General features: G+C 37.1%; 1 protein-coding gene across 3 annotated transcripts; it reads right to left on the bottom strand.

Moving 5' to 3' along the window:
* Positions 1-71: 71 nt before the first annotated feature.
* Positions 72-13,468, bottom strand: LOC8260430. Of its 3 annotated transcripts, none has more exons than XM_048378642.1 (11): positions 13,072-13,468; positions 12,239-12,465; positions 11,960-12,148; positions 11,759-11,858; positions 11,550-11,580; positions 9,502-9,544; positions 8,856-9,008; positions 4,654-6,715; positions 3,110-4,529; positions 1,297-1,380; positions 72-513 (listed from the first exon to the last, which is right to left on the bottom strand). In XM_048378642.1, the coding sequence occupies exons 2-11, from the start codon at positions 12,295-12,297 to the stop codon at positions 449-451; spliced, it is 4,206 nt and encodes a 1,401-aa protein (XP_048234599.1). In that variant the 5' UTR covers positions 12,298-12,465; positions 13,072-13,468; the 3' UTR covers positions 72-448. The 3 variants fall into 3 exon arrangements, with proteins under 3 accessions (XP_048234599.1, XP_048234600.1, XP_048234601.1); XM_048378643.1 differs by having other exon boundaries at positions 12,239-12,421; XM_048378644.1 differs by lacking the exon at positions 12,239-12,465.
* Between the last annotated feature and the right edge of the window lie 421 nt (positions 13,469-13,889).

The raw sequence follows: 13,889 nt of genomic DNA, 5'->3' as shown, positions 1-13,889 counted from the left end.
GCATGACTGAGGGTGAGAGAGAGAGAGAGAGAGAGAGCCAAGACTATAAATTAAATTTATAAGAGGAAAAAGAAAAAAGGACATAGAGAATAACATTGGCAGCAGGACAGAGGGAGTGTAGAAGATGACGTAAAAGTAGTCATTGTTTACATGATATTACTCCGCATAATCACATCACTCTTCTTGAGACTGTCACCAACTCTATGTTCTGCCAAGAGTCTGATTGCTCATATGCATATCACACCAGGCTAGAGCAATTTTTAAGAAGAGAAAAAAAAAAAAAAAAGAATGCTCCTAGACTACCAAAATCACAATAACGCCAATAGGCGATTTTAGTTCAATACAATATACAACATATTTCAGCACAAGCATTTGTATCCTATATATAATCCTTTACACCCTATCACTTGAGATATTCCAAGTAGCTCTGAACCTTTCACTGAAGCAATTATCTGAGCTTTGATTCACTTCCCTTGCTTCGGAATGTTGAAAGGGAGAAGAATGATCGCGGTGCTGAAAAATTTGGACAGAAGTATAAAATTAATAACCAATCTCCAAAAGAAACAAAAGGTTTCCTGTCAATATTTCATGACAGAAAATCACTCCAACTAGTGAACGCTTGTATAAATAAGACAGCAAATGACTCGATCAACCATCAAACTGAAAATGGGAGAGACAGCTAAAATTATGTCTCTTTCTAAAGTATGTTGATGAAAACAAGCCAAATCTAGCAAAGCCCAGAACAGGAGATTGCAGGCGGGCAAGAGAGCACATGCATTAGAAGAGGGAACTGTTTATAGTGAAAGCATAGTTCATGTGGGCAGTAGCATTGTAGCTTAAGGTTTCAGGTAAGATTTTCAATCCAGTAATCTTGAATAAAACATGTATAAAATGAGGATGCAATGCCTCTCACTTCAATTGTTGTCTCAACTGGCTATTCCCATTGTTAAAATAACAGCCAATTGAGAGTCAGTTTTGGTGCCCATATAACTTCCAAATGACTTTGCTTGGCCCATTTGCAGCTCTAGATTAAACGATAGTAGCAGAGCAACAGGTTCTCCTTTATGTTTACAGCTTCTCCAGGTCATATTTTATCTAACCTAGGGTGTTGATAGGAAGAACGATATTTTCCAAGTGAGGCCTCAAGCTATACTGTATAATGGGCAGGTCCAATTCTCAGCAATACACACTGGTACATTTAAAAAGTCCTAATATCACTAAAAGACTCTTTAATATCCTAAAACAATCACAAATTTATAACCAACAAAACATAAATATATATATATATAATATCACCTTTAATAGAGCTTCCAGACATATGATCATCCCTCAATTTGAAGTTTGCTGGAGGTGCTGGTATGGAACTATGAATAGATTGAACTGCAGAAAAGAGATTTATTGTCAGGGAACCCATCTATATACCCAAATTATGTAAGCCAAAATAAAACTTTTATAAAAATTGTATAAAAGAGAACTACCTAAAGGCACCAAAAAATTTTCAACTCAAAAGATTCAAAGTAGAGATATGCAAAGAGTCCAGTGTCTCCTAATTTCTTAATCAAGCCATTTCAATTACTTCTGAAGAATGAATGACAAAATTGATCATTTATGTGGACCAAATTATTTAATCCAACTGGCGAAGAGACTAAAAATATTCATCAAGTTCAAAAATCCCACAAGTAGAAAGAGAGCATTAGAGAGGTCCCTCTGGTCCTAATGAAAAAAACTCAGATAATTGTTGAGATTTTATTTTAGGTCATTTGGAAATTTTAGAGAAACAGCAGTAAAATTTATGCAGGAAGAATGTCCAGAAGAGGACATTGGGGAAACTGTTCAACTTCAATTATGCATAAAATGTTCCCAATATTCCATAGCAATCCATTAGAAATGGAGAACACTTTGCAGACAGTATGTATTAGTCAAAGTTGGCAGCCCTTGGTAAAATTCTTCACAGAAAAAGCAAGAGTCACCTAAATTAATTTAACCATAGTTGTTAAAGGCGATAAAGGCTCTTGGTGCCTGAGGCGTGAGGCTTACTGAAGTGAGACGCAAAAAATAAAATAAAATAAAACCAAGACTCATAACACATCGAATGCATAAAATAAAGAACTTAACACAACCAAAGAAATAAAAGAATCATGACAATCATATCCAAGAGGCACTTAACAAACAATAAAAGATATGTTCAAAGATATAATAAAAGTAAAATATTCTCTTATAAATAACTAGAAATCCTAGAATAGTAGTAGAAATCTTAAAGAATCTTCTATTACTAATTTACTATAAGTCTATAATTATGGTCTTAGTCCTACTCCTACGTGCCCCGACACTATTTTGAGCATAGATGAGACTTGAAAGAGAATAGGAGGAAAAGAAGAAGAGGAGAAGAAGAAAAGAAAAGGAAAAAGAAAATTCCATCGGTACAGTACAGACTACAGGTACAGCAAAAAGAGAAGAGGAGAAAAAGAAAGGGAAAAAAAAAGAAAACAATCCTCAATTCAAGCTGAAGCTAAGTGGTAGACCCTAGCCTCTTGGAAACTAATTTCTTGAAGGGATAGAGCTGTTAAGGTAGCTGTCAAAGTAATCGTGCGGCAAAGTCTACTCTTCTTTTTCCCGATCAAGTCTTTTTTTGCCCTAATCTTCTTTCTTTCTTTTTTTCATTTTTTCAGAGATAATCAGGTGTGGGTCAGCCTACATAACCTACATTAAGCTTATGCTGAAGGGCTGAGATTATTTCATGTTTTAAAAGGAAAAAAAAAATTAAAGTCAAAATATTACAATGGGTAAGCCTACATAACCTACATTAAGCTTATGCTGAAGGGCTGAGATTTTTTCATGTTTTAAAAGGAAAAAGAATAATTAAAGTCAAAATATTACAAAGGCGCGCCTCGCCTTCGCCTTGCCTCAGGTTTGAGGCACCCCAAGGCGTGCGCCTTAATGAAGTCATCTGCCTTGGCTTGAGGCCCTAAGGCTTGCGCCTTGTGCGCCTCTTGCCTCAGGCGGGTGGCCTTTGACAATTATGGATTTAACATGAGCAAAATACATAAGTAAACATTCTCAGTAATCAAGGGAAAACAATTAACAATCAGGAAAGAAGTATATAAGTTACCCTGCTCATTGAACAACTCGCTTTCATTATAGCAATCATCAGAAGCATGACTGTGAGAAAACCCCATCCTCGACTTCCTCAAGTCTTCTGATGATCGATTAGCAGGATCTCGCCCATCTTCTGTATCATCATCTCCTTCAGAAGTTGTGGCAGAAATCCAGTCAACCAAACTCTCAGCCCCACGACTTTTTCTTCCAAACTTTAACAACCGTTTGAACCCTTTTGTCACATCCTTACGGGCCTGATTCTGAGAGGAGTTAGCAACAAGAATAGGTTTCTGAGCACTTCCCCATTTCTTCCTCATTCGAGCTGCATCAGCCTCTGTTTGGGTGAGCGAGTGAGAATTCCAAGACGCAGGACTCCCAATAGGAGAATCCACAGAAGCATCAATATCTGAAATCTCATGTGGGTATGAAAATGGATTGTGCATGCGGGAGTTCCATGACACCGGGCTTCCCCCAGGTGAGTCCTGCAAGGACCCTACAGCATGGAATGTTGAAGAAATGGAGGTTGGCAGTTCAGGAACTGAAGAGGGATCAATTTGAGAATGAGATCTTAAAGACTCATCATTCTCAGATTCAGACATCTTGTCTGATTCCTGGCTTAGTCTTGGTTTGCCATGTCCATTGTTAGCATAATCTTCAACCTCTGTCGTTTCAAGCTCCTCCTCCTCCATCACCTCTTCTTCTTCCTCTTCTTTTGCCCCATTAACTGAATCATCTGCCTCAAAAGGTGATTCTTCAAACTCTTCTTCGTTTTTGAGAGGTTCAGATGCCACTGAAGCTTTCACTTTGGCTATACTAGTTCCAGCACCAGGACCTATGCCATTACCTTTCCGAAGGAATGGCTTTGGCTCCACATTCTTTGAAAATCTTTCATAGAGGCCTTGCTCAGTTTGCTCTTTGTCAAACTTCAATGGCATCAAAACATCATCAGAGTTCAGAGACAAATCCTTAAATTCTGCAGGACCAGCTGAGCTTTTCCTCAATGACTGAGAACGCCGGGGCTTTTCTTCCTTTGCAAGAGGTGTCTCTTCGGCTGTACTCTTGCTGCGGGCATAGGTTCTCACCTGAGTCCGGTTTGTGGTTTTGCTGACTCCAGAAGAGGGCTTCGTGTTCTCTTTTCTGAAATCAGAGAAGTTTGGAACTGATTGTGCAAGAGGATTCTCTGATTGCATTCTCCTTCTCGCAGAACTGGTGTTGGACATTTTAGCTGATGATCGTGGAACTGGTGCTGCTGTTGTGCGAGGGGTGGATGAAGACAAATTTCTGTTCAGCAAAAGCTTCTTGTTTTGTGAGCTTCTAGAAGTGCCATCCATTAGAGATGCCTCACTAAAAGATCTGTCTTGTCTATAATATTTCTGCTCCATAAATTCAGAAGGATCTTCATCCTCTTCACTCTGAAGGGAATCTATCAGATGCTGTAAAGACAACCTTACCAAATGAGTGAGTTCTGAAATTTTTTATAGCTAAAAGCAAAGCAAAATCTTACAGTCATCAGCATCAGAACTAAACTCTCAAAGGCATAGTTGAAAGATTAAGTACCTGCTCTCTCTTGATGCTCATACGAGAATGGTATGTTCTGAGCTTCTCTGCAAGTTGACGAGCACCAGAACTAGATCTGTCTGCAGACCCAGAAAATTTGGCCTTCATTTCAGATCTACTCTGCTCAAGGCTATCCTGCATGGCCTTCAACTTCGCTTCCTTCTCCGCTCTTTTTGTACCCCACTCTTCCCTCAACTTTGCATCCCTTTTCTGCATGTACCTCTCATAAAACTTTCCTCTAGAATCATCTGAAAAACTGAGCTCAGAGAAATTCTGTCTCAGAGAACTGCTGTAGTCTTGATGATCTACCATCTTCATGGGTGGAGTGCTAAACTTCATATTTTCACTGGCATTCATGATTGGTTCAAACTCAGCCTTATTATCCAAAAGCTGTGTGGTAGATATCTCTACTGCTGCTGGCTTTCTATACTGTGAACTTATTGCCTGTTCAACCTGCAAGTCAGTAGGTTTACTTCTTCTTGTAGAACCAGATTGCTTGTGCTCTGCAAAAAGCTTTTCAAGCTCGTTTGCCTTCATTTTCAGCTCATCATTAAGCTCTTGATTCCCCTTAGACTGCCTTGCCCTCTGAACTTGCTCTACTGATGCTGCTGACACATAGCCCAAGCTCTCTTGATTCTCAGAAACCTTTTTGCTAGGAAAAACCAACTTGTTACTTCCATAAGCAGAGCCACTCTCATCCCTTCTACCTTGCAGCTTCATAATCTGTTCTGGAGCAGCAGAAGGAGGCTTCTGGACCTTTATTCTTGGAACTTCAGGATCTTCCACCCACTGTAACTGAGAAGCTGACTGATCAGCCTCAGTCTCGTCAGATGGCGCTTCCTTAAATCTCAGTGAAAAACCACCTTCAAACTGCCCTGAAAGAGACCGTGTATATATCTGAGAACCCCTAAACCTTGGTTGGCTTGGTGGCTGATTCTTTGGTTTAACATCATCAACTCTATGGCCAGGTTCAACCTCCCCCACACTTCCTGCAATATTTCCAACCTGAGCCTGCAAGCCAGCCTGATTGTTGACTAAAGCCGCCTCTCCTCTATCCGAATAACCTCTTGACTTTCCCTCAAAACCACCTTGATCTTTCACTACGCTGCTCCTCTCATCCCCACCCAAGGCACCCTTAAACTTCTCCTCTCTAGCCCCATGGTCAACCCCTGACTGCTCACTTCTACCAGTGAATGACCTGAGCTGGTCCTGAGACCCCACTTTAACCTTCAAACCCACCTCATTGTCCTTCCCCATGAATCCACCACCACATTTCTGCAACTCACCCTGATCTTTGATCCCAGAAACATCCTTAGCCTCAATCTTAACAGAACTTGCTGTATCATTGAGCCCCTTTTGGTCCTTATAATCTACTGATGTGCTAGGAAACACACTACTTTTGCTTTGGGATACAGAAGATGAAGAGGGTGTACACAAAGGACTTTCTACACTGTTATTATCCTTTTTTTCATTTCCCAAGTCAATGCTCATATCACTTGCTCCACTCCATCTTCTCAATACAGCCTTTTCAAGTGCAGGTGCAGAAAACACATCAGAAGAGAGTCTCCTCAGCTCTGCAGGTTTTGCTACAGCTACAGGTTTGCCACCTGAGTTCTCCTTCTGCTTATTCTCAAACAGGTTGATCCTGTCCTGCACACTGAGTCTCCTTGCAGGTTGACTTGGTTGAATAGGTGATGGCTCAGTCGTAGATTCCTCTTTTGTCTTCTCTTCTTCCTTGGTCTCCTTATGGACAATTAACTGCTCTGCAGGGAGTGAGGAATTGGGATAAAAGGTAGAAGGTTTCGAATGTTTAAGGTGGTATTGATTTTGTGTTAAATCTGGCTGTTGCTGTTCATGGCCTGCTTGCTGGTGTTGGTGTTTATTTTGGAATAAGTGCTGGGACCTAACATTGTGGGACCCACTTTGTTCTTCTGAAGGGTCATCAATTGACATGTCAGATCCCCACGAAGCCCGGACCAGTTGATCCTCGACACCTGGCTTCCATGGATTGGTCAGGTCTGGTCTTCTTTCGCATAGTGAAATATATTTGGTACAGGCTTCACTGCACAAATATGTAAAGCTTGAATTAAAGTTTGTCACTTTCAGGTTAAGGAAAAGAAACTAAAAATAGAGTTTATGGGAAAAATGAAAATGTAACTAAAAACCAAAAAAGAAAAGGTGAGAAGTACAAGAAAGTTGGCACCTTGAAAAAGGAGATAACAACTATGTAACTACTAAACCTGCCATATTGTGACAGGGAAAGTTTTGAAGACGGAAGCTATTTTTTAAATTATCTATTTGAGATCTGATATAATTATTTCTCCTCTCAGATTTTTGTTATAAGCTTCCAACATGGGACGAAAATTGAGGCTTCCTTTGCTAATTTTTTTCCAGAAAGATTCCTCTATTGTCCTAAATGGCGGGCCCAAGAGGCACTTTTAAAAAAAATATATAGCTAACAAACCAAATTTGGGCTGCATGTAAGCATATGCAGTAGGGATATTTTAGATAAATTCCTAGAAAGTGTTAATAATGATGGACCCCGCATTTAATTGATGACACTCAACACAATCATGAAGAATTTCCTTTCAAGTGTACTTGGTATTTTCTACTGACCCATTGTGACCTATATTAAAGGATCCCAATGCTCCAACCCAGAATTTTCAGAGATTAACAGTAGAATCAGAAATAAATAAGAAAGAAATCCTAAATGCTGAGAGAGACAAATCCCAAACATTATTGAAGTTTCAGCTTAACAGAGATCCTCTGCAATATAGATAGCCATACCAAGCGTGTTCACATTCCTAATAAAGTTTTTCACTCTTCAATCTACTCCATAAAATTACAAGGACATGCCTAATTAAACTCGGTTATAAACCCTACTTTACTCTTCAATCTGCTGCAATCAAAAACATGATTGTCTTTTTTCAAAATTCAAACATAATCGCTGATACATCAGTGGAATGTGAAAAGAGGAAACTATAATGCAGTGTTATCCAAAAATATCCAGATAAAGCATGAAATTTTATGATGGCTTCCTACTTCAATCTTAAACAATAAGTGCTTTTTCAACATCTTTGTCAGATGATATCTTAGCTTTTACACTACCCTGTTTACCTATATTATGCAACTACACAAAGATGCATGAGAAACATGTTTGAATCTCAATCCTCAAGGCTAAAAAATCGCAGCAAATGTTATAGGTTGGTGACTTCGTATGTATTCTGATGTTCCACCAAAATAAGCAGCACATCTCATCGGGATTGAGACAAGGTTAAGGTTTAACATAACTAAAGAATGGCTAAAAACAAGGTATCACAGTACATGAAGCCACCCATTTTGCGGTTCCCCCCCCCCCCCCCCCCCTCTCTTTTTGCAAAAGGCTGTTTCTACAACACAAACTTGTGGTCACTGAGGAACCTGTCTTGCATTTAGACTAGCTTAGCCTAGACATTATATTCGCCCTTATTTTTGACCTACAATGGCTTGTCAGTTACCCCAATCTGTGGTTGGCATTGATCCCACAAACAAGACATTGGATTGACCAAAAAAAAAAAAGTAAACCCTGTTGAACCCTACATTGGTACTACTATCTGCTTATCTGCAATAAAATTAAAACCTAAAGCAATGAAGTTCTCATAGACTTTCCCTTCATTTTACATCCCTTGTGAGTTTGTAAGTCAACCACATCCCAGAAAGGCTGTTTCTACAACACAAACTTGTGGTCACTGAGGAACCTGTCTTGCATTTAGACTAGCTTAGCCTAGCTTCAAATAGTGAAATATGCAAAAACTGGAATACCAGTATTCATTTTATTAGTGATCACATTATATTCGCCCTTATTTTTGACCTACAATGGCTTGTCAGTTACCCCAATCTGTGGTTGGCATTGATCCCACAAACAAGACATTGGATTGACCAAAAAAAAAAAAGTAAACCCTGTTGAACCCTACATTGGTACTACTATCTGCTTATCTGCAATAAAATTAAAACCTAAAGCAATGAAGTTCTCATAGACTTTCCCTTCATTTTACATCCCTTGTGAGTTTGTAAGTCAACCACATCCCAGAAATCACTCTTTTCTCCCTTCAGCTCTATATAAAGGCATCGGAAAAGACTGTTAAACTGAAGATACACAAGAATGTGTGCTCAAACAGAGAGATAATAGTTATCAGGTTTAAAGTATTAGCTAGTGTACTTACTTTAACCGATGTGCACCAAAACAATCTGAAAAGAGTTGGAGCTCTGATACGGTCTCGGGATTAAAACCAGCAGCTGATGCCCGAGCACAGGCTGTAGTTAAATCCTGCGTAACTGCAGCAAGCCGCACATCAATTGCCCGCAGAAGCTCCTTCCTGCAAAGCAAAATAAATAAGTAATTAAATAAACAATTTTATATATATATATATATTACAAAAGCAATTAGGGTATCGCAAAAACCCATTCAAGCATGTTAATTTGGCTGTATCATGCAGCAAGATAGTGGTTACTTTTGTGAACATATGCACTACTTAACGCCACATCAACATCATTAACAATTCCACGAAATATCTACAATAACAAATCCATACGATATACAATTCCACAATCTGATAATTCGTTCAATTAGTAAATCTCATGTTGCAAACTCTGATTATTCTTTATACCGTTTTACATGAAACTAAGCAGGAATAAACGTCAATGTCGTAGTGTGCCTTAAAATTCAAAAGTCTCAGCAGATGATGATATCAACAACTCACACATTTAAATTTTTTAAAACTAGTCAAATATAATGTTCAAAATGGATATGGTGGAGTCCCATGTCCCCTCCCCAACCCTCTTCCCACAAAATTAGAGAAAGAAGTTTACTTTGTTGCATCAGTTCCTGCCACTGTTCCCATTCCATCCCCACCTGCAGCAAGTTATCCAAATCCTGAGTCAGTATATGAATGATATGTACTTCATTAGGATCACAAAAATAATTCTAGTTGATAATGTTTTATGAAATTCCAGATATTTATTAGCATAAGGAGAATAAGTTTCATGAAACTTTCTCAGAAAGATGGGAATAATGATTTCATCATTTCCTTCAACCAGTAAATCTACGATGCAGACAAAGGAAAGCCTAAGAAGATAACCTAAATCTGTTCTAAATCAATCCAGAACATTGGATTTTCTTTTGTGTCAATTACTCTCAATGTTTCTACTTTTCGAGGCAACAAACATATCAAATGTAGTACTCAAGTAACAGAATAAAACTAGTTAGGTAATCAACATATAACCATGTTCAATGGTCATACAAATCCCAAGAATCGCAATGCTCGCAGACTCATACCCTGTCTGACATTAGTTAAATCCATAAGCAGGTTAGCTAGTAAAAGGGTACATGAGCAAGCATTAGGCATACTACCATGGCACTATCCGTATCTTCTAACCAAGCCCTTTCCAGCAAACCCCTCCAAGAAACAGATCCAAGAGCCTTGGCTTTGCCCAATGAAATACATGCTTCTTTCACTTCAAAAGGCATCCCTCTTCACATTACTCCACCATTAGCATTTCATTTATAAATTATCTTAAAACTTGAAACAAAAACCATCAAGGAAGATCCTCCTTTCCATTCAGCCAAGTTTCACCACAGTCAACCTTTAAACAAATATTTATCATCAGATAGCTAACTTGTGCTCTCTCATGGTGTTTTATCCTTATCTGAGCCATCAATTAACTAGGAGATCTTCTCTGTCAACGATTGTAATATAGTACCATAATGCAGTGCTCCAACTTTTTAAATGAATTTAGTATATAACAAGCATTCTCAGTACCCTTTACAGATAGTAACAGAATAGCACCAGCCAATTTATTATTCAGCATTCACCATAAGTACATTTCAAAATCATCATCTATTCCTATGTCAATCCTCCCTCCTCATCTAAATTTGGTTCAATCAACATAACAAGCATTCTCAGTACCCTTTACAAATAGTAACAAAATAGAACCAGACAATTCGTTAATAAACATTCACCATTAATACATTTAAAAATCATCATCTATCCTATATCAGTCCTCCCTCCTCATCTAAATTTGGCTCAATCAACATCACTTAAAGGAGATTATTCATGAGATGCTTCAATTATTAAACTAAGAATGTATTTGACCATCAACAAGGTGTCATACGGATGCAAAAGGATGTTTAGTTTAAAGTTGTATTTCTCTTTTGCATAAATACGATAAGGAAAAGCATCAACAAGGATCAAAGAAAATAAATAGGTAAACTTCATATGAATTTAGATATAAGGATTTTCCTGTGTTTGTATTTCATGTATCTAATCTTATACCGCGTGCATTTTGGGTCCTTTATCACTTAGGAGGCTTTTAGACATCAATTAACCATATAACTTTATAATAAATTGTTGCATTCTGAAAACAGGCACATGGTATGCAGTCAGTTTTGACACATTTTCTGAATTAAACAAGCCCACCAGAAGGATTCATAACCATATAGGCAGAATTGAATTAAACTGCTTTCATTTATAAATAAGAGAAAATCCATTAAAGAAAACGAAATGAAGTATGTTTAATTGCTAACGGATCTAGCATATTGTGGTTTACTTTTACACTAGTTGTAAACTTGGACATATCCAGTTAATTCAATTTCTTTCTCAGTTGAAATGATATCATAACAGAGTATATACCAAGACTTGTGTATAATACCTTAATTCCTTTCCTTATATAAAATGTACCCACTACCCTATAATGATAAAATCTAATCCGTTATGTAGCGATTTTATCTTAAATGGAAGATCTCTATATTATACCTTTCTAGCATCCACATAAAAGTAACATAAACTGTATAACTAATGCTTATAAAGAAATCTAAAATATTTTTTTTAAAAAAAAAAGGAGGAGAAATAGCTGCGCACCTAAAGCACCAGATAGCTGATCGCCAGCCCCCTGAACAAAAGAGCTGTCAAATTTAGTAATGGTCTTTACCTTATGATTAATATAGTGAAGGTTTGAGAAAGGGTAGTAGCTTACATCTTTCCAGTTGGATTCATTAATGCAACATGACAATTATCACACAAGCGTTCTCTACTATGAAAAGATTATAAAAAAGAAAAGGCAGTGTTACCTGAGAGTAAATTCTCCGTGCTCCTTCCAATTGAGACATCTCTGCATCAAATGTATTGACCATTTCTAAAACCTCAGGTGTACTGACAAACCGCACAAATCTGAAAAGCAAGAAGTTCCAACCATATTAAAAGGCTGAACTGAAACTAAATCATTTCTTCTACAACTGCAAGAAATTATGTCAGTGGAAACTGCAAGTGACCTCTCAAGGGTTCCTTTTGTGAACCACGTCTCAGGATTTGCATTTCTATGCCTTTCAACTTCAAGCTTAATTGAATGAACTGCCTGTGCAACCTGCTCTTCTGCAACCTTCAAATGAGCCACAAATGGCTTTACTAATCCTGAAGCAAGTTTCTCTGTACTTCCACTACTCGACACAAACAATTCACATCTGCCAAGATGGATAAGAGACATAAATATCAGAAGGCAATATATAGAAAGATAACTAGGACTATAAAACCCAATGAACAAACATCCTCACCGAGAATGCCTTGGAGACAGTTGAAACACAGCATAATCAAGAGGTGTGTTGGGTTTCATTTTCTCTAGTATATTTACACTACCTCCTCCTTCTCTAACCTCCTCATATAACCAGATGTTCTCCCCTATGCACGGGTTCAGATCCTCTTATTTTTTTACTAATCAAGTCCCAGAACTAGCAGAACTTCAATCCAAAAATAAAAAAAAACCAAGCCCAGAATGTAAATTCTGTTGAAAAGGAAAAAAGAAAAGCAGAAGGACAAAAGTAAATGAATTAACATTTTGGCAATGCATTGAATGAAATTATTAAAAAAAGTGAGTTAAACTCCAAATATGCAAATCAACAAAGAAACCAATACTTTACGTATCCACATTGCAAATCTAAATGAGAATAACTAAACACAAATAAATATGCATATAACTAGATAACTAGCTCCTCTTAAAAATGCTTCCAGAAAGAAATACCCACCGATCTTAATCCTAAAGTCTAACTGAAAAACAAAAAAGCAACTTAATTTAACTGCAACTTCAAAACAGAAAACACTACTTCATATAGAGTAAACAAGCAAATCCCAGATCTGATTCCATCAAAATCCACCCGGAAAATGCCCAACAAAACCAAACCCACTAACCAAAAATTCATAATTACGAAAAAAAAATTAAAAAGAGCCAAATTCAAATTCCAAGATAACAAAACCCATCCTTATAAAGTACACAGTAACTCATGACTACACAATAAAAAACACAAAAATGTACTAAATTAACCATCAAGAATCCCAAAAACCCTAACCGTTTAAACCCAAAAATTGAACTAAAATGTAGGTTAGATCATACCTGAAAGAAAGACCAATAAGTAAGATCTTGAATAGGTGAACAGGATCCTAAAGTTTTGAGTTCTACCAAATGGGTACCAGCATTTGAGTTTTCATTTATTATCTAACCCCTTTTTTTCTTTACATATATATTCTATCTTTATATGTTCTTTAAAGAGATCAACTATGGGTATTTGAGTTTTTTATTTTTAAGGCTCTTAAGAAAACCAGAACAATGACAAGATGGTTTTTGCTTTACTCATTTCTCAAATGCCAATCTTTTCCTTTTTTTTTTTTCTTTTTTTTTTTTGTTGGCTTTCGCTTTGCTTTCTCTCTCTACACACAGACTACAGTAGAGAGAGAAAGTGAAGGAGACTGTAATGTTCTCTTTCAGACAAAACAACTTTTGGTTTTTGTAAATTTTGAGTAAATTTAACTACAATTGAAAGACAATGACTCTTCTTTCTCTCTACTTTGTTTTCTTTTCAAATTACTAAAAAACCGCTTGTGTGGACTTAGTGTCAAATTACTATAATATCCCCACAGCATCCTTCCAAATTTCCAATATAATTTTCCTTTGATTGTAATTTTGGAAAAGATTTTGGCTGCTTACCAACACCGAGATAATGTCAAAAAGCAACCCATTTGTGATTTGAATTTGAAAATTTTAATTTAGATATTATACTATTACGAATTGAGGATTTCGAGTTTTAAATTTTAAATCTCTATAAATAAATAAAAGTTGCAACAATTACTTATCTTGAGGATTTGAAATTTAATTATTTCTTTCTCAGCTAATAAAACTTATTACATGTCAAAAAGTCCAAACTGCTCAAAAAA

Source organism: Ricinus communis, chromosome 8 (assembly GCF_019578655.1).
Source record: "Ricinus communis isolate WT05 ecotype wild-type chromosome 8, ASM1957865v1, whole genome shotgun sequence".
Classification (NCBI taxonomy): Eukaryota; Viridiplantae; Streptophyta; class Magnoliopsida; order Malpighiales; family Euphorbiaceae; genus Ricinus; species Ricinus communis.
This window is presented reverse-complemented; position numbering and strand designations above follow the sequence as displayed.